At 43.3% G+C, this 25,722-nt stretch overlaps 1 protein-coding gene across 1 annotated transcript in view; it reads right to left on the bottom strand.

Moving 5' to 3' along the window:
- The window catches only part of LOC126422037 (sodium/calcium exchanger 3-like), a 373,893-nt gene extending 348,634 nt beyond the window's left edge, over positions 1-25,259 (bottom strand). The window contains exon 1 of the mRNA XM_050087241.1: positions 25,036-25,259. Coding sequence (XP_049943198.1) covers positions 25,036-25,259 — 224 coding nt within the window. The remainder of the gene's footprint in view (positions 1-25,035) is intronic.
- Between the last annotated feature and the right edge of the window lie 463 nt (positions 25,260-25,722).

Genomic DNA, 25,722 nt, shown 5'->3' with positions numbered 1-25,722 from the left:
GACATCTTTTGAAAGAAATTAGCGGCACTCTCACCAACGTTCTGTTAAAACTGCGATGCTATGAATCGCGAATCAATAACGTGGCACGAAACAGCAGCATGACTCGCATATCTTCGGTCTGGAAAAACGCTTTTATGTCGTCGTGCAGGCTCGCGTCCATTAACATTTGCGTGGCAACACAACGAAATTAAATCGGAAAATTATTCAGCTAACTCACTGCTTCTATGTGGGTGAAACACAGAAGGCCATATCTTAAATCCAAACGCAACAAAGAACGAAAAATTGTACCAAGGCTGGAATTCGAACTCAGGTCTTCTCCTCACTGCGCAGATACGCTACCCACTGCGCCACACTGTGGCCTTGTGCAACTTCACAACTCTTCGATCTTGAAAATGAAGTGAGAACGTCAGCAGATGTACTTGTATCGATATTATGTCTAGATTATTTAACAAAATATAATCTACATATCGACTGTTTCTCTTAGATTTGCAAAATACACTCCTGGAAATTGAAATAAGAACACCGTGAATTCATTGTCCCAGGAAGGGGAAACTTTATTGACACATTCCTGGGGTCAGATACATCACATGATCACACTGACAGAACCACAGGCACATAGACACAGGCAACAGAGCATGCACAATGTCGGCACTAGTACAGTGTATATCCACCTTTCGCAGCAATGCAGGCTGCTATTCTCCCATGGAGACGATCGTAGAGATGCTGGATGTAGTCCTGTGGAACGGCTTGCCATGCCATTTCCACCTGCCGCCTCAGTTGGACCAGCGTTCGTGCTGGACGTGCAGACCGCGTGAGACGACGCTTCATCCAGTCCCAAACATGCTCAATGGGGGACAGATCCGGAGACCTTGCTGGCCAGGGTAGTTGACTTACACCTTCTAGAGCACGTTGGGTGGCACGGGATACATGCGGACGTGCATTGTCCTGTTCGAACAGCAAGTTCCCTTGCCGGTCTAGGAATGGTAGAACGATGGGTTCGATGACGGTTTGGATGTACCGTGCACTATTCAGTGTCCCCTCGACGATCACCAGTGGTGTACGGCCAGTGTAGGAGATCGCTCCCCACACCATGATGCCGGGTGTTGGCCCTGTGTGCCTCGGTCGTATGCAGTCCTGATTGTGGCGCTCACCTGCACGGCGCCAAACACGCATACGACCATCATTGGCACCAAGGCAGAAGCGACTCTCATCGCTGAAGACGACACGTCTCCATTCGTCCCTCCATTCACGCCTGTCGCGACACCACTGGAGGCGGGCTGCACGATGTTGGGGCGTGAGCGGAAGACGGCCTAACGGTGTGCGGGACCGTAGCCCAGCTTCATGGAGACGGTTGCGAATGGTCCTCGCCGATACCCCAGGAGCAACAGTGTCCCTAATTTGCTGGGAAGTGGCGGTGCGGTCCCCTACGGCACTGCGTAGGATCCTACGGTCTTGGCGTGCATCCGTGCGTCGCTGCGGTCCGGTCCCAGGTCGACGGGCACGTGCACCTTCCGCCGACCACTGGCGACAACATCGATGTACTGTGGAGACCTCACGCCCCACGTGTTGAGCAATTCGTCGGTACGTCCACCCGGCCTCCCGCATGCCCACTATACGCCCTCATGCCCACTATACGCCCTCGCTCAAAGTCCGTCAACTGCACATACGGTTCACGTCCACGCTGTCGCGGCATGCTACCAGTGTTAAAGACTGCGATGGAGCTCCGTATGCCACGGCAAACTGGCTGACACTGACGGCGGCGGTGCACAAATGCTGCGCAGCTAGCGCCATTCGACGGCCAACACCGCGGTTCCTGGTGTGTCCGCTGTGCCGTGCGTGTGATCATTGCCTGTACAGCCCTCTCGCAGTGTGCGGAGCAAGTATGGTGGGTCTGAGACACCGGTGTCAATATGTTCTTTTTTCCATTTCCAGGAGTGTATTTTGAACAGATTTGTCGTATAACTGAAGACGTTGCCACACAATCTGTGCATCATGATACAATAAGGCTTTAGCAGAAAATAACAGCAGCAGAGATATTTCAGCAGACTTCGATGAATTCTGGCAAAAAAGGAGCCATACATATTTCAGCGGAAATACAATATGTACTTGTGTGGACACAGGAAAAGTTTTAAGTGTTGCTGTCATGTCTAAACAGTATAGATGTAAAAATAAAAATGAACATGCAGAACATGCAGACAACTGAATTGCAAACTACAGTGGCAGCAATGGAGGCACGGATGCGGCAAGTGTTCTCAAAATTTTCCAAGAATTTTAGTGGTTGAAGAAGGCAAAATTCAACAGCTTCCACTAAACTGAGGTCATATACAAAAGCGACAACTCGAAACTGCATACAAGGGAGAGATATTGGACTATGGCACAGGATTAGATGGTAAAAATAGACCACAGAATCTGTTGTTGTTGTGGTCTCCAGTCCAGAGACTAGTTTGGTGCAGCTCTCCATGTTACTCTATCCTGTGCAAGCTTCTTCATCTCTGAGTAACTACTGCAATTTAATTCCGTCCGAATCTGTTTAGTGTATTCATGCCTTGTTCTACGATTTTTACCCTCCACGCTTCCTTCCAGTACTAAACTGATAATCCCTTGATGCCTCAGAACATGTCTTACCAACCGATGCCTTCTTCTACTTAAGTTGTGCCACAAATTTCTCTTTTCCCCAATTCTGTTCAGTACCTCCTCATTAGTTACGTGATCTACCTATCTAATCTTCAGCATTCTTCTGTAACACCACATTTCGAAAGCTTCTATTCTCTTCTTGTCTAAACTATTTACCGTCCATATTTCACTTCCATACATAGCTATATTCCCTACAAAATCTTTCAGAAAAGACTTGCTGACACTTAAACCTATACTCGATGTTAACAAATTTCTCTTATTTAGAAACGCTTTCCTTGCTATTGCCAATCTAAATTTTATATCCTCTCTACTTCGACCACCATCAGTTTTTTGGTCCCCAAATTAACTCACCTACTACTTTAAGTGTTTCATTTCCTATTCTAATTCCCTCAGAATCACCTGATTTAATTAAACTACATTCCATTACCCTTGTTTTGCTTTTGTCGATGTTCATTTTATATCCTCCTTCAAAGACACTGTCCATTCCTTTCAAACGTTCTTCCAGGTCCTTTGCTGTCTCTGATGAAATTATAATGTCGGCAAACCTGAAAGTTTTTATTTTTTCTCCATGGATTTTAATTCCTACTCCAAATTTTTCTTTTGTTTCCTTTACTGATTGCTGAATATACAGATTGAATAACATTGGAGATAGGCTACAACCTTGTCACACTCTGCTCTCAACCATTGCTTCCCTTTCGTGGCCATCGAGATTTGCCACATTTAAGACTATTGATGAAATGTCGTCATGGGCACTCCCAGAATCCTAAATAGTCTATGAAAACCATATTATGGGCAAAATTCCCAAGACAGTATTTATTTAAATTGGTACACTACATTTTGATGTCTTTGATGCAATACCAAAGCTCAACGAAGGAAATGTTGCAAGGTGCGGTGTCCTGAAAAGACTGCTTCAAATCTTTGGTCGTTTCACAGGGAAAAAAAGTTTAATTTAGAGTGAGTCATCAGAGAGAGAAAGAGACTATTAGAGACCTTGGAACTCAGACGAGCAGTAAAAAAGGTAACGCAAGAAAAGATGGAAGAAGATGCAGACAACACATCTTACGGAGCTGGAATGTACTGACAACTCTGACTGTTTTCCACAAGCTATATTTTTTAAGAATAAAGTATACTTTTTCTTCGCTTCTACATGCCAGAATTTGTTCAAAATAATGAGATGCACTGATATGAGTGTTGTGCACATTTTAACACAGAGGTTTTCCTATTTTGTGAATGTCAAATAAGTTAGAGCCTTACATACATAGAAAAATGTAGACAGTTCCTTACTTGGATGTCCACTCTATACAAAAATAATTATTGTCCTAAAACTAATCAATGTGTTTAGAAATCGTTCTGTTGAAGTGGTTAGAAATGTGTAACGTAGAAACTACATTAAAAAAATTGTTCCTGATGGTATCTGATAAAATGTACCTTTTATAAGAATACACTTTACACGCTCCTCTCACATGAAAGACGTAAGAATTGATCTCTGTTAAATTTCCTGGTATGGTAGATTTTGCACGAAGCCTGTGACTGACATTACTTCTATCTTCTTCGCAGAGTTTGATCTTATCTATCTTCCTCTCAATCCTTTTCTGAAGAAGCGGCCATTGTACAACATTCTCTCCTCCCCTCTCACCACCATATTCTCCAACACTCCACCATGCGCCGTGTAGTGGCCGATGTGTGCCATGCTGTTCCTGTGTCACCTCCTTCAATCATGTTACTAACGTGTTAATATTATGTAGCAGCAACTCAGAATGTGAAGGGTATAAGACACCCATATCTAGTTTTCTATAACTGTGTTCTATATGTAAAGTTTAAAATGTATGTCATGAGAAAGAGGACCAAAGAGTCCGCTAGCGATATTTAACTTACTGTAATAATATCGCTTGTAAAGAAGGGAACACACAGCCTTCACTTTTTTCTGCGAACGCCGGGGGAAGCCTTGCTGTTTAGCGCTATCTCTCTTGTTGCAGCTGCCATTGTGTAAGCGGCAATAGATTCCTCTCGCATTAACTAATAACATACTGAATTCATTTTACGGTTATCTGATCTATTCATTTCAAAGTCAGACCATATCCTTGTATAGTAATGTTATTTAATTTTCAGCTTTTCGTTTACTAATATTACGTGATGCTGATAGCATCAGCATCCTTCGTGGAGCGAAGATTTTCCAGAAAGTTAAGTGGTTGACTCCTGGAGAGCGAAAGTAATAAAAATCGTTAGATTAGATTAGATTAGATTAGATTAGATTAATACTAGTTCCATGGATCATGAATACGATATTTCGTAATGATGTGGAACGAGTCGAATTTTCCAATACATGACATAATTAGGTTAATTTAACAACACACTTAAGTAAATATAACAACTTTATTTTTTGTGTTTTTTTGTTTTTCTTTATTTTTTATTTTATTATTTTTTATTTTTTTATTTTTTTTTATTTTTTATTTTTAATATTTTTGTTTTTTTTTTCTTTTTTTCTTAATTTATATCTAAAAATTCCTCTATGGAGTAGAAGGAGTTGTCATTCAGAAATTCTTTTAATTTCTTCTTAAATACTTGTTGGTTATCTGTCAGACTTTTGATACTATTTGGTAAGTGACCAAAGACTTTAGTGCCAGTATCATTCACCCCTTTCTGTGCCAAAGTTAGATTTAATCTTGATTAGTGAAGATCGTCCTTTCTCCTAGTATTGTAGTTATGCACACTGCTATTACTTTTGAATTGGGTTTGGTTGTTAATAACAAATTTCATAAGAGAGTATATATACTGAGAAGCTACTGTGAATATCCCTAGATCCTTAAATAAATGTCTGCAGGATGATCTTGGGTGGACTCCAGCTATTATTCTGATTACACGCTTTTGTGCAATAAATACTTTATTCCTCAGTGATGAATTACCCCAAAATATGATGCCATATGAAAGCAATGATTGAAAATAGGCGTAGTAAGCTAATTTACTAAGATGTTTACTACCAAAATTTGCAATGACCCTTATTGCATAAGTAGCTGAACTCAAACGTTTCAGCAGATCATCAATGTGTTTCTTCCAATTTAATCTCTCATCAATGGACATACCTAAAAATTTGGAATATTCTACCTTAGCTATATGCTTCTGATTAAGGTCTATATTTATTAATGGCGTCATACCATTCACTGTACGGAACTGTATGTACTGTGTCTTATCAAAATTCAGTGAGAGTCCGTTTACAAGGAACCACTTAGTAATTTTCTGAAAGACAGTATTGACAATTTCATCAGTTAATTCTTGTTTCTCAGGTGTGATTACTATACTTGTATCATCAGCGAAGAGAACTAACTTAGCCTCTTCATGAATATAGAATGGCAAGTCATTAATATATAATAAGAACACCAAAGGACCCAAGACTGACCCTTGTGGAACCCCATTCTTGATAGTTCCCCAGTTTGAGGAATGTGCTGATCTTTGCATGTTACGAGAACTACTTATTTCAACTTTCTGCACTCTTCCAGTTAGGTACGAATTAAACCATTTGTGCACTGTCCCACTCATGCCACAATACTTGAGCTTCTCTAGCAGAATTTCGTGATTTACACAATCAAAAGCCTTTGAGAGATCACAAAAAATCCCAATGGGTGGTGTTCGGTTATTCAGATCATTCAAAATTTGACTGGTGAAAGCATATATGGCATTTTCTGTTGAAAAACCTTTCTGGAAACCAAACTGACATTTTGTTAGTACTTCATTTTTACAGATATGTGAAGCTACTCTTGAATACATTACTTTCTCAAAAATTTTGGATAAAGCTGTTAGAAGGGAGATTGGACGGTAATTGTTGACATCAGATCTATCCCCCTTTTTATGCAAAGGTATAACAATAGCATATTTCAGTCTATCAGGGAAAATGCCCTGTTCCAGAGAGCTATTACACAGGTGGCTGAGAATCTTACTTATCTGTTGAGAACAAGCTTTTAGTATTTTGCTGGAAATGCCATCAATTCCATGTGAGTTTTTGCTTTTAAGCAAGTTTATTATTTTCCTAATTTCAGAGGGAGAAGTGGGTGAGATTTCAATTGTATCAAATTGCATAGGTATGGCCTCTTCCATTAACAGCCTAGCATCTTCTAATGAACACCTGGATCCTACTACATCCACAACATTTAGAAAATGATTATTAAAAATATTTTCAACTTCTGACTTTTTGTTCGTAAAGTTTTCATTCAATTTGATGGTAATACTGTCTTCCTCTGCTCTTGGTTGACCTGTTTCTCTTTTAATAATATTCCAAATTGTTTTAATTTTATTATCAGAGTTGCTGATTTCAGGCATGATACACATACTCCTGGATTTTTTAATAACTTTTCTTAATATAACACAGTAGTTTTTATAATTTTTGATAGTTTCTGGGTCACTACTCTTTCTTGCTGTCAGATACATTTCCCTTTTCCGGTTACAAGATATTTTTATACCCTTAGTAAGCCATGGTTTGTTACAAGGTTTCTTACGAGTATATTTAACTATTTTCTTGGGGAAGCAGTTTTCAAATGCATTTACAAAAATGTCATGAAATAAATTATATTTTAAATTGGCATCAGGTTCACGGTACACCTCATCCCAGTCTAACTGCTGTAAGCTTTCCCTGAAATTTGCAATTGTTAAATTGTTGACTGAACGTACTACTTTGGAGGACTGTTTAGTATTGCTGAATGGAGCTATGTCATATATTGTAACTAGCTGTGCACCATGATCAGAAAGACCATTCTCAACAGGCTGAGCATTTATCTGGCTAAACTTATCTTGGTCTATAAAGAAGTTATCTATCAGTGAGCTGCTATCCTTTACCACCCGAGTAGGAAAATCAATAACGGGTGTCAAATTGAAAGAACCGAGTAATACTTCAAGGTCATTTTTCCTATTACCCTCTTTCAGAGAATCTACATTGAAGTCCCCACAAATAATAATTTGCTTCCCCCTGTCTGACAGATAGCACAACAAGGAGTCCAAATTTTTCAGAAATAGATGAAAATTTCCTGATGGGGACCTATATACAGTTACAATTATAAATGTGCCTTTATTTAATTTACGCTCACAGGCACATGCTTCTATATGTTTCTCTACACAAAACTTTTTTTTTCTATACTTTTTGCACAATGATAACTTTTGACATATATGGCAACTCCTCCTTTCTCCATATTTTCTCTCATTACATGTGCCGAGAGCTTATAACCACTTACATTTACCTTATCCATATCAGTAACAATGTGATGCTCAGACAGGCATAGTATATCTATTTCATTCTCAGCTTCTAAATCTTCCAAACAAACCAGAAGCTCATCTACTTTATTCTTTAAACTCCCAATATTTTGATGAAATATACTTACATTATTTTTAATTATACTTTTATGAGAACCTTTCCTTATTCTAACATTTGCAGTACTCTCCTGTCTGAGTTTCTCATTGTGCTTAGGCCTAGTTCCTATACCAGTGGTCACATGGTGTTCAGAGAGGCAGATTATGTCAATTGGGTTGGGTGACTTTAGTTCATCAATGCAATTACCTAGGACTGAGATACAACTTGGTGGAGATAAAATTTCTGGTGATTGGTGAAAATTTATAATTGATAGCTGTGATTGGTGATCCAATGTGCTAGAATTGTGCTGTTGAATTTCTTTCCTAAACTGAAGATTTGTTTCAATCCTGACCTCTCGTAGAACTTGACATCTTTCTGTCTTACCTATCCTAAAAAAGGTGCTGCTCCAACACCTGTAACCACTGGTATTTTACCATTCATGGCAGTGCCTCCCCCCCTTAAATTTCCTGCTATTACCCCAGCCAGTTTCCCCTTCCCTTTCCTGTTGAGATGTAGGCCGTGCCTGGTATAGTCCCACCTACTGAGATAATCAACAGGAACCACACCAATATGAGCCCCCGCACCCGACACAAGCAGCCGTTCCAACTCCAAATTAACTCTCCCAACAGAAGAGTTCAAATGAGGCCGGTCATGGCGTCTCAGGACAGATACAAATTCAACATTGGTGTGTCTCGATGCCGATGCAATCTTTACCAGGTCACACTCTATACTGTACCCAGGATCTCTGTCGATGCTGTTCCCTGGCCCTCCCACAATAACCACGGTGTCTTCCCTGGTAAATCCTTTACAGAGTGAACCTAAATCCTCTGTCACCTGATCCAGACTAGCACTTGGTTTGAAAAAATTTGTGACCTGGTATTCTGGTCCTAATTCCTCCTGCAGAAGTTGGCCTACACCTCTGGCATGAGAACTGCCTAACAACTTTCTTTATCTTCCTTTCTTCTTCCCAGTTAGCGGTCAACTCGCAAGGTAAAACGGCTGGAGGCTGTGAAGTCGCAAATTTGTTCTACTAATTAAACACAATTTATTAAGATCTCTTACACTGAACACAGTTAGGTAAAAGAATTCCGAAGGAGTTAGCTAAAATGATCATAATAAGTATAAAAACCACAACTAATTCACATTTAATACTTGTAATTTCCTGAATATAGTGCAATTGCTACCCTATATTTGGAACCGCGCGACCGCTACGGTCGCAGGTTCGAATCCTGCGTCGGGCATGGATGTGTGTGATGTCCTTAGGTTAGTTAGGTTTAAGTAGTTCTTAGTTCTAGGGGACTGATGACCTCAGAAGTTAAGTCCCATAGTGCTCAGAGCCATTTGAACCATTTGAACTACCCTATAATACAGGTAACAGTGAAATTAAATCACGCTTCTGTAGGGGTCATTCAGTTCTGGGCTGGAAACGTATGCTGTTTGTTAGAATGGAGGCCGAGGAACCTGTGTGCCGCCACATGAAATTAAACAGGGATCGATATTATTTTATTTATTTCTCTGAATACATCTCGTCGCCACGTCTTTGGTGGCGACTGTTGACATAGCAAGCCCACTTTTGGCTTAATTCGTCATGACTGAATCGGTTCTACTCTTTACGATTTGTCACCGGTCTTCCATTGTGCTACATTCGCTTAACTTATACGTTTCAGTGCCCCAGCTGCTTTGTCAAACCGTTGTAGTTGTTGTTGTGTCCTTCTTAGCACTTCTTACATAATGTTACGAGAGAAATGGAAACATGTTCGTCTGCACTCATCCAATCTTTCTCCACTGAGCTCACTCACATGTGCCACTCTTGGTGGCCGACTAACTGCGTAGTGATTGGCTTGTATTTCTATTTCTGTGAGCTTGAGCAACGTCGTTGTCTTTGTATTTAGAAAATTTCAGTCTCCCATGCCGTTACTTTCTTGATGCATAACACTCCAGACGTGCGTTACGAAATTTCATTATTCGTAACTGAGTTCAGGATCAAATTTCTCGAAAACCTCAGAAGTAAAAATAAAAAAAATAATCAATAAATTAAAATGAAAGCATCGAATCCACAACTTAAAATCCGTAACGTTGTCTTCAAAATTAAAATTGTAATTATAGGGAAGAAATTAAATTCAGAAAGTAAATGCGTACACTGGACACATACACAGAATTTGCTAGATTGAAATATAATGGAATAATGTGACACATAATAATGACAGAAGCAGCCGAATACTGATCTGCCATAGAATTTCACCGAACACACAAATCGTAACAGCACTGTCCAATGTGAGCTACATAACTGTGCTGGCACTTGTGCCTGTGTTACTTCCTGTAGGTATGGAGTTGGCAGCACAGTACCCAAACTCAAAAGAAAAATAGCGCAGGCTGCAATCGAATACTAGTGAGACTTCAAGAGAAGACCTGAGCAGCATTAAGGGATCGTCATTAGACTCTCTTCTGCCACTCCTTGTCCGCTGCTGTAGCTGAGCGGTCAGCACAGCTGGCTGGCAGGCGAACCGACCCGGGTCCGATTGCAAGTGCTGTCAGGGATATTTCCTTGGCGGGAGGAATGGAACAGCGTACACTGAGCCTCGTAAAACCAATTGAAAATCTACTTAGACGATCAGTAGTGGCTCCAGCTGGTGACAACGGACGGGAGAGCTGTGTGGTGACGCCCCACTCACCCATACCTCATCCAATGACGCCAGTGAGGTGGATGAAACGGCGGTCGGTCAGTACCAATGAATCCTCAGCCTGTGGACGGAGTTTGCGCTTACGTTCCGCTGCTCCGCGGCTCCTCGGCAGAGTGATAGCGTCGCTGCGGCTACTCGCCCCTTTACTTGTGTGGCGCTGTTCCCCGCACACTCTCACAGCAGCCAGAGACTTGTCCAGCAGCCGGCCGTTGTGGCCGAGCTGTTCTAGGCGCTTCAGTCGGGAACGCAGGTCGCGGGTTCGAATCCTGCCTCGAGCATGGATGTGTGTGTGATGTCCTTAGTTAGGTTTAAGTAGTTGTAAGTTCTAGGGAACTGATGACCTCAGATGTTAACTCCCATAGTGCTCAGAGCCATTTGAAGCGTTTCCTCTTTTTTTTTTTTTTTTTTTTTTTTTTTACTACAATATTTACAGAACAGAAAAAACACAAGTTTATGACATCTAACAATAGTATGTCGTTCTTGAAGTAACACATGTACACGTCACACTGAAAGCAAATGCAAGTGTCTAGTGTCTAGAATGTAGCCACTTAGGGCCGTTTTTTCATTTCCTTCTCGACGCTTCGCTGTCTCTCACATTCATTCGGCACTGGACTTTTTAGGCTTTTTGGATTCTTTCCAACGCGAGCCTTCCCCTGAGATGGTTTCCTATGATTCCGAACATATTTACGAGTCACATGAGACGACATCATTCTGTAATTTTCAGCTTAGTACTGACTTTCACTTATATTCCGGAGAATATTTTTATTGTCACAATTTGGGTCCTGGTAATGCTCCGCAAGCTCTTCACAGTGACACGTGAATAAGTGCTGTAGCCAAAAGCATCACTACAGTACATCGATTTATAACTATACACAAAGCTGACTCGTAACAATCACGCAAAAGCGCCTCCACCGGTAAGATGACTCCACACGGAAAAAGTACAACGCGACAAACACGTATAGACATGATCTATCCACTGTGGGCTCAGCAATTCATCACGCATTATGATTCAAATCTGACAGTTTTTTACACATAAAAGAAAGTACGACCGACAAGTAAACAGACGTGTTTAGGCCAAAAATCTTTCTCATCGTGTATTTCGTCAGGTTCGCGTTCAGCTGTAGTGTCACTGAATACGTGGATGTCTGTTAGAGCTCAGCATCGACCACTCCTGGAACGGTAATACGGCTACGCTGCACCGGTAATTTGCGAATACATGATTTAACAGCTAGGGATTTCTTGTGACTGGGTACAGTAGATAGGACGAACGAGGGCATGCTGAGGCTTGAAAGATTGAATGCGCTGATATATTTCGGCCGGTTACGATCAATGGACCACCCTGTACATGTACAGTCCGGATGAATAACAAGCAATGGTCCAGGTGGCTAGCTGTTCAACTATAAATGAGTAAATAAGCAACTTTTTGAAGCATTTTGGATTTCGGCTTTCCATCTTCTATATTAATGAAAATGTAAATGTTCTTTTGTTCAAACTGCTGTATCTCTGAAAGTTATTCATTGATTACTCTGAAAATATGACTCAACATTGCATTCTAAAACTAGCGTGTTTTTATATACATACCAGAGCGCCACAATTAATATACGATATGTAACAATTGTAGGGAAAATCAAGATTAAACACTGAGGTGACAAAAGTCATGGGATGGGTCCTAATATCGCGTCGGAAATCCTTTTGCGAAGCGTGAACAAGCAACTCGATGTGCCATGGACTCAACAAGTTGTTGGAAATTCCTTGCAGAAATATTGAGCCATGCTGCCTTTACAGCCGTTCGCAATTGCGGATGTGTTGCCAGTGCAGGATTTTGTGCACGAACTGACCTCTCGATTATATCCCATAAATCCATAAATGTTCGATAAAATTCATGTCGGGCGATCTTGGCTGCCAAAAGATTCGTTCGAACTGTCGTGAAAATTCTTTAAGACAATCAAGAACAATTGCGCCCAGTGGCATGGCACATTGTCATCCATAAAATTCCATTGTTATTTGGGAAGTTGAACTCCATGAATAACAGCAAATGATCTCCAAGTAGGCGAACATAACCATTTTTAATCCGTTATCGGTTCATTTGGAGCAGAGGACCCAGTCCATTCCATGTAAACACACGTCACACCATTATGGAGCCACCACAAGCTTGCACAGTGCCTATTAACAACCGAAGTCGGGCCTGTTATGACCAGGCCGTGGTTTTTGCAATCATCGCACCGTGATAACGTTCGTCGTACATCTACATTGATTTCTGCTGTTATTTCGTACAGTGTTGCTTGTCTGTTAGCATTGACAACTCTATGCAACGGTCCCGCTGCTCTCGCTCCTTAACTGAAAGGCGATGATCACTGGATTGTCTGTGGTTGGATTGAATACCTGAAATTTGGTCTTCTCGGCACATTCTTGAGTCTGTGGAACTCGGAGTGTTGAATTCCCTAACGATTTCAGAAATGGAATGTTCCATGCGTCTAAATCCAACTGCCATTTCGCGTTCAATGTCTGTTAATTCCCTTTCCATGAATGACCTGAGTACAAATGACAGCTCCGCCAGTGCACCGCTCTTTTATACACTCCTGGAAATGGAAAAAAGAACACATTGACACCGGTGTGTCAGACCCACCATACTTGCTCCGGACACTGCGAGAGGGCTGTACAAGCAATGATCACACGCACGGCACAGCGGACACACCAGGAACCGCGGTGTTGGCGGTCGAATGGCGCTAGCTGCGCAGCATTTGTGCACCGCCGCCGTCAGTGTCAGCCAGTTTGCCGTGGCATACGGAGCTCCATCGCAGTCTTTAACACTGGTAGCATGCCACGACAGCGTGGACGTGAACCGTATTTGCAGTTGACGGACTTTGAGCGAAGGCGTATAGTGGGCATGCAGGAGGCCGGGTGGACGTACCGCCGAATTGCTCAACACGTGGGGCGTGAGGTCTCCACAGTACATCGATGTTGTCGCCAGTGGTCGGCGGAAGGTGCACGTGCCCGTCGACCTGGGACCGGACCGCAGCGACGCACGGATGCACGCCAAGACCGTAGGATCCTACGCAGTGCCGTAGGGGACCGCACCGCCACTTCCCAGCAAATTAGGGACACTGTTGCTCCTGGGGTATCGGCGAGGACCATTCGCAACCTTCTCCATGAAGCTGGGCTACGGTCCCGCACACCGTTAGGCCGTCTTCCGCTCACGCCCCAACATCGTGCAGCCCGCCTCCAGTGGTGTCGCGACAGGCGTGAATGGAGGGACGAATGGAGACGTGTCGTCTTCAGCGATGAGAGTCGCTTCTGCCTTGGTGCCAATGATGATCGTATGCGTGTTTGGCGCCGTGCAGGTGAGCGCCACAATCAGGACTGCATACGACCGAGGCACACAGGGCCAACACCCGGCATCATGGTGTGGGGAGCGATCTCCTACACTGGCCGTACACCACTGGTGATCGTCGAGGGGACACTGAATAGTGCACGGTACATCCAAACCGTCATCGAACCCATCGTTCTACCATTCCTAGACCGGCAAGGGAACTTGCTGTTCCAACAGGACAATGCACGTCCGCATGTATCCCGTGCCACCCAACGTGCTCTAGAAGGTGTAAGTCAACTACCCTGGCCAGCAAGATCTCCGGATCTGTCCCCCATTGAGCATGTTTGGGACTGGATGAAGCGTCGTCTCACGCGGTCTGCACGTCCAGCACGAACGCTGGTCCAACTGAGGCGCCAGGTAGAAATGGCAGGGCAAGCCGTTCCACAGGACTACATCCAGCATCTCTACGATCGTCTCCATGGGAGAATAGCAACCTGCATTGCTGCGAAAGGTGGATGTCCACTGTACTAGTGCCGACATTGTGTATGCTCTGTTGCCTGTGTCTATGTGCCTGTGGTTCTGTCAGTGTGATCATGTGATGTATCTGACCCCAGGAATGTGTCAATAAAGTTTCCCCTTCCTGGGACAATGAATTCACGGTGTTCTTATTTCAATTTCCAGGAGTGTATCTCGTGCACGCGATACTACCGCCATCTGTATATGTATATATATCTCTATACCATGACTGTCGTCACCTGAATGTAAGTCTTGGAAAGTACTTTGCGGGTTCCTTTGAAATTTTGACACAACAGTGCATTCAAATACACGCATATTTCATAGAACTATTTTTAATATATGTATATATTTATATAGTGAAACTTTGTTATCAAACAGAATAAATAGTATATCAATGTCATATCAGCTTATGATTAGAATATCAGTACAAAATGTGAATATGGAATAACGACAAACAAGACTCAAAGGGTGATGGGAGAAGTCAGATGGACAGAGGGGTGGGGTGAAGTAGAGATAGAAAGCGTCAAGGCGGAGACAAACAGAGAGAAGGGCAGGGGAGGATGGAGAGTGAGATGAGATGGATAGAGAGAGGCGGGAGAGAGAGAAAGAGGGCAACAGGAGAAAGAAAGAGGAAGGAGCCTAAGATGGACGGAGAGACCTGGAGAGAGTGGGGCAGGAGGAGGTGGAGAAGGATGGGGGAGGAGCAGATGGGCAGAGAGAGGATGGAGGAGGTGGTGGATAGAGAGGTGGGGGAGGGGGAGGATGAGATGGACAAAGAGAGGGGAGAAGCAGATGGACGGAAACAGGGAGGAAAAAAGATCAGGACGTATATCAGTTCCTATACTCATTAGAAACGTTGGTTTTTCTATGCTCTCTTCTCCATTCCATCAGATTGAGCCACAGCAAAGCGTGGCCGGTAACAGTGAGTAAATAATAATTCAGCTTCATCAGCTATATTTTTGCCTCATACTTTTTGAATAACGCTGTGCTTCACCCTCGACGGGTTGACTATGGAATTTGAGTAGTTGTAGATGTGAGTGTAGCCCATGGCTTCTTAAGCCACAGTACACGTAGATCCAATGAAGAGTAGCAGGTCTTCATCAGTTCATACTGACTCTGCAATGTCACTTGACGGCGTAGCTGAGCTGATGTAGTATGATATTATATTCGTAATGAAACTTATCTGGTAAATATTTGTTAAAATTGATGCTGAATGGTTTGCTTGCATTCGTGTGTCGTGTTGTCGTGTCCTGTCCCACGCCACTGAAAATAGTGCACCACTGTAAACTAAATGTTTTTGAAAAACGAGAGTGTATGTGAGAAAGTCTCTCTTCAGTTTATTACAGTCAGGTCATCAGCAGCAGCTCATTATGTTCACAGTAACTGTCGCACCACGGCAGGGTCACGTGTTTTACTTCACTGCCGCCACCTGTCATCCACACCGCACGGGTATAAATTTAGTGCCGCCATCTAATGCTGACATTTATTGCCGACGATATATTTTATCAAGCCCGACTCCTCGAGAAAAACGACTCCGCTGTGCTCGTAGCCGCCTTAAGGGAGTGTCGACGTAACAGCTAAACATTTAGGTCTTGGCAGCTTTGGTTTCACAAATGTAAATAATTGAAAGTTGCTGTATCTACTACATTTCAGTGAGCCTTTGCTTTTAACAATATTTGCAATTTCTGTTAACTGCTGGCGCACTATCTATATTCTTATAAGGCATACGAACCTTGAAACATTTCAGAAACGGTGCACAGTCAGCGACGAATGTTAACAGAGTACTGGAAACTTATGAATCTCACGAACAGAAAATCGGTTTCTATTTGTCTCTTTATAAACCAGGCGCTGGAGTGAAACAAGCTATTTGGCAACCATGCAAATAGCACGTTACGTTAGCAATCAGAAAAGAGGAGTGATGCCATCGGGACAATAAATCTTTACCACTGACCCTAATACTGACGTTAAGTAGAAATGGCGTCGAGCATCGGCGGACAACGCTCTCTTGCTGCTACAGCTACCTGGCCGCGCACCGTGTGTTTCGGGCTCAATACAATCTCGCATGTCACGCACTAGTCCCGTCGACACATGCTATCAAAGCGTGGGTGCAGAACTTAGAGGGAATGAGTGAAACGGTGCGTGAGAGGGGCAGAAGTGCAAAACGTGTTTGGCTCAAATGGCTCTGAGCACTATGGGACTCAACTGCTATGGTCATAAGTCCCCTAGAACTTAGAACTACTTAAACCTAACTAACCTAAGGACAGCACACAACACCCAGCCATCACGAGGCAGAGAAAATCCCTGACCCCGCCGGGAATCGAACCCGGGAACCCGGGCGTGGGAAGCGAGAACGCTACCGCACGACCACGAGATGCGGGCAAAACGTGTTTGCACACCAAGGAAAGTTTCAAGAGTGAAAGAAGTCGCAGGCGTTCTGAAGGCAAGCATATGCTGTAATCTGACATAGCGGATCGCACTGCACAGCGAATATTGCACAGGGAACTGTAATAGCACCCATACAGAATTCAGATAGTCCAATAACCGAAAGCGGCGGACCTCCCAAAGGGATTACGCTTTGGCAGGGAACTACTGGAACTCACGAGCGACAACCCAGGCTTGTGCGATAATCTGATTGTGAGTGATGACGCCAATTTCAATGTGTTAAGCTTTGTTAACAAGCAAAACTTTAGATACTAGTCTCGTAAAGACCTTAAATACTTGATCAAGCGCCACCTCACAGTCAGAACCTAGTAGTGGGGTGTGGCGTATCATCGCTTGGAATAATGCGGCCTTACTGTTTTGAATACGATCTACATCTACATGGATACTCTGCAAATCACATTTAAGTGCCTGGCAGAGGGTTCATCGAACAACCTTCACAATTTTCTATTATTCCAATTTCGTATAGCGCGCGGAAAGAAAGGACGCCTATATCTTTCCGTACGAGCTCTGATTTCCCTTATTTTATCGTGGTGATCGTTTCTCCTTATGTAGGTCGGTGTCAGTATAATATTTTCGCATTCGGAGGAAAAAGTTGGTGATTGGAATTTCGTGAGAAGATTCCATCGCAACGAAAAACGCCTGTCTTTTAATGATGTCCAGCTCAAATCGTGTATCATTTCAGTGACACTCTCTCCCATATTTCGTGATAATACAAAACGTACTGCCCTTCTCTGAACTCTTTCGTTATACTACGTCAGTCCTATCTGGTAAGGATCCCACACCGCGCAGCAGTATTCTAAAAGAGGACGGACAAGCGTAGTGTAGGCAGTCTCCTTAGATGGTCTGTCACATTTTCTAAGTGTTCTGCCAATGAAACGTAGTCTTTGGTTAGCCTTCCCCACAACATTTTATATGTGTTCCTTCCATTTTAAGTTGCTCGTAATTGTAATACCTAGGTATTTAGTTGAATTTAAGGCCTTCAGATTAGACTGATTTATCGTGTAATCGACGTTTAACGAATACCTTTTAGCACTCACGTGGACGACCTCACACTTTCGTTATTTAGGGCCAACAGCCACTTTTCGCACCATTCAGATGTCTTTTCTAAATCGTTTTGCAATTTGCTTTGATCTTCTGATGACTTTATTAGTCGATAAACGACAGCGTCATCTCCAAACACTAAGACGGCTGCTCAGATTGTCTCCCAAACCATTTATATGGTAGATAACGAACAGCAAAGGGCCTATAAAACTACCTTGGGGAACGCCAGATATCACTTCTGTTTTACTCGATGTCTTTCCGTCAGTTACTACGAACTGTGGCCTCTCTGACAGGAAATCACAAATCCAGTCACAAAACTGAGACGATATTCCATAAGTACGAAATTTCACTACAAGCCGCTTGTGTGGTACCGTGTCAATAGCCTTCCAGAAGTCTATAAATACGGTATCGATCTGAAATTCCTTCTCAATAGCACTCAACACTTCATGCGAATGAAGAGTTAGTTGCATTTCACAAGAACGGTGTTTCCTAAACCCTTGTTGACTGTGTGTCAATAGACCGTTTTCTTCGAGGTAATTCATAATGTTCGAACACAAAATATGTTCCAAAATCCTGCTGCATATCGACGTTAACGATATGGGTCTATAATTAAGTTGATTACTCCTACTACCTTTCTTGAATATTGGTGTGACCTGTCAACTTTCCAATTTTTGGGTACTGATCTTTCGTCCAGTGAACGGAGTATGGAGCAAATGTACCAGAATACTCTGAAAGTAACGTAATTGGTATACAATCTGGACCAGAAGACTTGCTTTTATTAAACGAATTAAGTTGCTCCACTAGTCTGAAGATATTTACTTCTACGTTACTCATGTTGGCAGCTGTTCTTGATTCGAATTCTGGAATATTTACTTCGTCTTCTTTTGTGAAGGCATTTCGGAAGGCTGTGTTTAGTGACTCTGCTTTGGTAGCACTGTCTTCGTTATAATCGATATCGCTATCGCGCAGAGAAAGCATTGATTGTTTCTTGCCGCTAACATACTTCACATACGTACAAAATCTCCTTGGATTTTCTCCCAGGTTTCGAGACAGAAATTCGTTGTGGAAACTGTTATAAGCATCTCGCATTTACGTCCGCGCTAAATTTCGAGCTTCTGTAAAAGATCGCCAATCTTGAGTATTTTGCGTCTGTTTAAATTTGGCATGATTGTTTCTGCAACAGTGTTCTGACCCGTTTTGTGTACCAAGGTAAATCAGCTCCGTCATTTTTTAATTTATTTGGTAAAAATCTCTCAATTGCTGCAGATACTATTTCTTGGAATTCAAGCCACATGTGGGCTGCACTTATATTATTAAGTTGGAGATTGTCTATCAGGAAGGTGTCAAGTGAATTTTTATCTGCTATTTTGAATAGGTATATTTTTCGTTTATTTTTGGAGGATTTGGGGGTTACAATATTCAGTCACGCTATGACAACCCTGTGTTCACTAATCCCTGTATCGATTTTGATGCTCGTTAGTAACTCAGGATTATTTGTTGCTAAGAGATCAAGTTTGATTTCACAACTGTTTCCTATTCGCGTGGGCTCATGAACTAGCTTGCTGATCTTCCTGTAACTGCAAACACATTCTTCCAACAAGACGGGATCTAATGCCATACCATGCGGCATCCCATTAATGTGCTACAGAACATCCTCTCTTGTGATCCCATCTCCGTGATCAGGGACATTTCCTGACTTCCAAGATCCCCCTTAGCACGTGATTCCTTCCTTTGGGGTCATTTGAAATCTCAGATCTTCCTGTGTGACCCACCACGCACTACCAGGAACTTAAGGGTGAAATACAGAGGGAGTTAATCGAATTCTAGTGTCAGTCGTGCAAGATGTGATGTCTAATTTCCGTAAAAGACTTAAAAGTATAGGAAGGAAAACGGCGGCCATATACGTGATCTCATTTTCAAGTGATGGGCATTTTAAATTGTAAGCATTGTAAATGTATGTTTTATTTCTTTATATCGCCGTGAATAAATTGGTATCGCTGGTGGAGGTTTCAAAACGGCCTGTTTGACCGCCCGCCCGTTATTAGTAGTTACAAAAATGAATTAACTGTATAGGAGCTTCTGAAATACGTGAGCCGAGCGGTCAAGGCTCTGCTGTCATGGACTGTGCGGCTGCTCCCGGCGAAGGTGTTTGTCCTTAGGATAATTTAGGTTAAGTAGTGCGTAAGCTTAGGGACTGATGACCTTAGCAGTTAAGCCCCGTTCATTGAATTACAGTCAAACGTTCCCTCTGCAATTACGAATTTTGCATGTACAGAAATTGGTTTTAAGACTGAAAATAAATTCTAACAATCGCTAATCTGAATAAAACACACGATTGCTGAGTCAAAGTTTTCAAACAGATTGCAAGATTGACTGTAGCCAACAACTTTAAATATTAAGTATCGCTAACACGAAGTAACTTACCTTAACGAATCAACAACTAAAAGGCAGTACCCTACTCAAATCTGAAAACAATATACGCTGAAAGTCCTCTTATTACCCCATATCCCACACACGGAATGAAAAGAAACAATTTTAATAAATCTGGAAAATTTTGTGAACTCACAACAGCCAAATACATTCCTGCATAACCAGAAAAATACGACACTCATTTTTGCACGACTTTGAAACATGCTCAGGCTGCTTTGTGAAGATGATGAGCTGGATTTATTATGTTGTCGCCTCATAAATCAAAACGAAGCAACTTTAATATTGGTTGCAAGGAATTTATTCCCTCTTATCTAAATTACAACACCATAGTATCAGCAATAGCAGCACACAGCCATCAACATAATTTGCATGTCTTTTTCATTAAGAATAATGATGAAATGGGTTAGGCCCTTAAGGAGAAAATTTATTTGCTTGGTAGTCTGTTTGTGTCTTCATGCACATTTCACATACAACTGGTCAATGGATTTCGCTGGAGATGTTTTTCGTCTTCTTGTGTTACTTTGGGCTTGCAGCGTGGCTGTTTGGCGTCAATGCTATTTTTATAATATGGAGAAGAACAGAAGGGAATACTGAGATGTATTAGATCATGATCAGTTAGATTTAAGAACGTTAGAGGTACGTGAAAGAATAACAAATGGAGGTCGACATAGGGGATCCAGTATTACAGTCAGAGTTTCACAGAGCTTTGGAAAACTTGCAACTAAATAAGGCAGAAGGCGTAAGTAACGTTCATTTCTAAAACCATTGGGGAAACGGCAACCAAGCGACTGTTAAAGATTATGTGTACAATCTATGAGATTGGTGACACACCATGAGATTTTCGGAAAGACAGCAGTCACACTATTCGGAAGATAGGTTGGACTGGTAAGTGCGAGAGTTATCGCACACTCTTCTTAAGAGCCAAATTTCTGACAAGAATAATATAGAGAAAAATGTAAAAGAAAAGGTGACGTTCAGTTAGCAGAGGTAAAGGCACCCACCAGCAAGTCCCAGCCACAGGCTCATCACTCGCCATTGCTACCACCAACCACCTTCTGTTGGAGCAGTAACTGCGCCTGATCAACTGGCTGCCTTCATCTCCTTCACTTACTCTCCTGCTTCAACAGAGAACCACTTCCTCGCACACAGCCCATAGCGTTACAAAAAGAATAAACGGGCTAAGCCGGCCGTAGTGGCCGAGCGGTTCTAGGTGCTACAGTCTGGAACCGCGCGACCGTTACGGTCGCAAGTTCGAATCCTGCCTCGGGCATGGATGTGTGGGATGTCCTTAGGTTGGTTAGGTTTAAGTAGTTCTAATTTTTAGGCGACTGATGACCGCAGCAGTTAAGTCCCGTAGTGCTCAGACCCTTTTGAACCATTTGAGCCAAACGGGCTAAGCAGCGAAGACAATTAAAAGAGACTGGGGAGGCTTCGACAGTAGACGGGAGGGACAGGGACAAATCTAAGATTGTCTTGGACACCAGTCATCCTATTTACACAACTGACTCACGATAGAGGAGATTCGATTACGTGTTCCGGTTTGGTAAAAATTTTCAACTGTCACTAAGTATTCCTCACTGTTATAACTGTAGCACAGACTCATTTCGGTACTACGGATCAGAAAAGGAGCGAGCACGAGTCTAGTATTCGGGCTGCATAGTTAAAATTTGTTTAGAGTACATCAGTGTAACGGACTTCCTTCGATCCCGATATAGTTTCACGACTATGACGAGTCTGAAAACGGTGGCGCTGCGGTCGCTTAATACTAGTCGACTCGTTCTCGCTTACTGAAGCATGTAGGGATGCAAGGCTGGTAGTGACTTACAATTAGTATGGCAGATGAGAACACCAGCTGCTGCTGTTAAGTAGCACTGACAAGGTCAAATCTTTGATGGTGATGATGAAATGGCCTTTAACGAACATGTGTTTAGTGAGTCTGTGGGGGTTTATAAGACGAGAATTGGTTGATGGAAAGTACAGAAATGTAAATGTTTTCCATTAGAGTAGTAGTGTTGTCTGGAATAAATTTTACGCTCGTGTCTACTCTTCAGACGGAAAAAGCACAAATTTGGCCAATTCAAACAAAATTGTTGCATTGTTATTATCGTATTATTCCTCCTCCACCGTGAGAAAACATATGTGCTGCTTCAAATGAAAATGTCGTAGAGAGCAACGTCACTTTTATTTCCCAGCGACAAATAGTGCATTATTTCTGTATTCATTTGGTCATGGCAACTAGCTTTTATGTGCTAACAGCGAGTTTTGTAGATAATTGTTCACTTGTGTAATTTATTTCAATAACTGATCACCATTTAGAGATTGTACTTCATCCCCATGTCACGTATTCTGGTACTGTCGTTACAGACTCGGCACCGCCTCGAAAGTACGCTATGTGATCAAAAGTATCCGGACACCTGGCTGAAAATGACTTGCAAGTTCTTGGCACCCTCCAACGGTAATACTGGTATTCAATGTGGTGTTGCCTCACCCTTAGCCTTGATGACGGCTTCCAGTCTCGCCGGCTTACGTTCAATCAGGTGCTGGAAGGTTTCTTGGGGATTGGCAGCCCCTTCTTTATGGAGTGGTGCACTGAGGAGAGGTATCGATGTCGGTTGGTGAGGCCTGGCACGAAGTCGACGTTCTAAAGCATCCAAAATGTCCTCTGTAGGATCCAGCTCAGGACTCTGTGCAGGTCAGTCCCTTACAGGGATGTTATTGTTGTTTTACCACTCCGCCACATGCCGCACATTATGAAGAGGTGCTCCAACGCGTTGAAAGATGCAGTCGTCATCCCCGAATCGCTCTTCAACAGTGGGAAGCAACACATGTTCCATAATCCCTGCTAGGTACAACTCCGACTGCAAAAGAGCGATAAGAAATAATATCTCTCTCATTGTAGGCCTCCAATCCTTGAAGAGGTTTGTCAGTACCTCTCACAATAGCAATTGTTAACCATGAATTACCACTAACTACTTCTGTTGTAGTACAAGAAAATTGAATCTTGCAACCAACAAAAGTAATAGGTCCTTGCAGTAGCTCCTGTTGACCAGTCTCATTTGGTATAATTGAAAACGTGTCCACTGTCTTGTAAACTGGAAGTCTGCTCCTCCTCATGTATCTTCTGTGTCAGTACGGCATGGCTGTCTGCTCGCTGCGGCTGCCTCGAGTCGAATGAGCCAGCAGCTGCGGCTGCTATTGTTGTGTGCGTTCACCGTATGCCGCTGTGTAAGGCGTGTGACCTTGAGTGGGACTTAGCCACAGAACGAGGCTGTGGCGCGCGATTCAAATGGGCTGGGCAACACGCTCCCTAGTATTACTAGGAGCGTGTTGCTGGAAAATTCACATCCTGTTGCGCAACGGCGCTGATAACTGGCGCGGTGACATCTTATCAGTGGCGTCATCCGGTACTGAGTCTCTGTCAGTCAACGGCGAAAGAAATGGTTCAAATCGCTCTGAGCACTATGGGACTTAACATCTGAGGTCATCAGTCCCTTAGAACTACTTAAACTTAACTAACCTAAGGTCACCACACACATCAATGCCCGAGGCAGGATTCGAACCTGCGACCGTAGCAGTCGCGCGGTTCCGGACTGAAGAGCCTAGAACCGCACGGTCACACCGGCCGGCTACTCAATGAACGAGGTCGGCCTGTACGCTTTTGTGCTGTACGTGTCCCTTCACGTTTCCACTTCACTGTCACGTCGGAAACAATAGACCTAGGGATGTTTAGGAGTGTAGAAATCTCGCCTACAGACGTATGATACAAGAGACACCCAATCACCTGACCACTTTCGAAGTCCGTGAGTTCCGCGGAGCGCCCCATTCTGCTCTGTCACGATGTGTAATAACTGCTAAGGTCACTGATATGGAGTACCTGGCAGTAGATGGCAACACAATGCTCCTTATATGAAAAACGTATGTTTTTGGGTGTGTCCGGATACTTTTGATCACATAGTGTATGTTTATGTCAACATAGTTGTTAGACATTGTCTTAATTGTTTTATGATATTAAAATAAATTTACAGTACTGCTCGAAGAACTTTTATTTTTATAAATGTATGTATGTATATTCACTACTAACCGATCGGTTGTTATACTTGTATAAAACTTACTTCTGTCACTCACACTGGTCGATTTTATGAAATTTCACCTTGCTGTTGAGAAAGAGTGCAAAGCCAAAATCATGACTGTGTGAAGTAAATGAATAGTAATTTACAGCTTAATGGCGGAAATTTCTTTAAAATCAGCTGTATATGCAGCGGGAATGCCGCGAGTCCACGGTTAAACTTGAAAACTCGTGAGTTCGTTCTCTTTAATGAGTGACTGGAGTCCACTTGCTCACGACAACAGACTCAGGGGGCGAGTGGGCCGCGGCGGAGATCCACGAGTCGACTCTACAGGCACACGGAGACGGCGAGCTCCCATACGACGACGCAGGACTCGCTGGCGAATTCCCAGACGACGACGCAGGACTCGCTGGCGAGTTTAATGCGATATGCGAAACTACTTCCTGATCTCTAGCGACGACCTCTGTATGGTAGAGGACGGCAACTCTCGCAGTCAGCCTAACTAGTTTCGGCACTCGCAGCCAGCTTTTCGCTGAAACGACTTGGGCGCTAAACCGCCTGAGACTAGAGTCGCTTTCCAACCGGCCGCGGTGGCGCGCCAGTAAATTGAAAACAAGCTGGACGAGGACTTCTCGGGGGCAGCGGGGCGGCGGAGGCACGGGAGCGGCGGCGCGTGAAATGAGGCGTGTCACGCGCAGCCGCGCGGCGGCGGCGGCGGCGGCGGGGGCGGTGGCGGGGGCGGCTGGCTCGCCCGCGGCGCTACACGCCTGCTGTAGACGCTCCGCGGCCGGGGGCAGGCCGAGCATCCAGCCGCTCCTGTTTTTCTTTAAGCTGCATACTGAGCCACTCAAGTGCGAAATGACGTGTTACCTCCGTCGTCTGTGTGTATTCAGCGACTACAACTGAAAAGGAACTTTATGAGACAGCCCTGGACCCAAATTGCTGGTTTACAGGATTATACAGTAACTACCGGCAGTAATTCTGCGACCTATCTGCACACGTTGTGGCTGACAGGAGAAGGGATGGGGCATCACGTGGCGTAGACGGCTGTACATGAAATACCGGGTGATCAAAAAGTCAGTATAAATTTGAAAACTTAATAAACCACAGAATAATGTAGATAGAGAGGTAAAAATTGACACACATGCGTGGAATGACATGGGATTTTATTAGAACCAAAAAAAGTTCACAAAATGTCCGACAGATGGTGCTGAACAGCAAAACGTCAGTGACTGCGCATGACAATCGTGTATAAAAGGAGCTGTAATG

Source organism: Schistocerca serialis, chromosome 1, assembly GCF_023864345.2.
Source record: "Schistocerca serialis cubense isolate TAMUIC-IGC-003099 chromosome 1, iqSchSeri2.2, whole genome shotgun sequence".
In the NCBI taxonomy this organism is placed as follows: domain Eukaryota; kingdom Metazoa; phylum Arthropoda; class Insecta; order Orthoptera; family Acrididae; genus Schistocerca; species Schistocerca serialis.
This window is presented reverse-complemented; position numbering and strand designations above follow the sequence as displayed.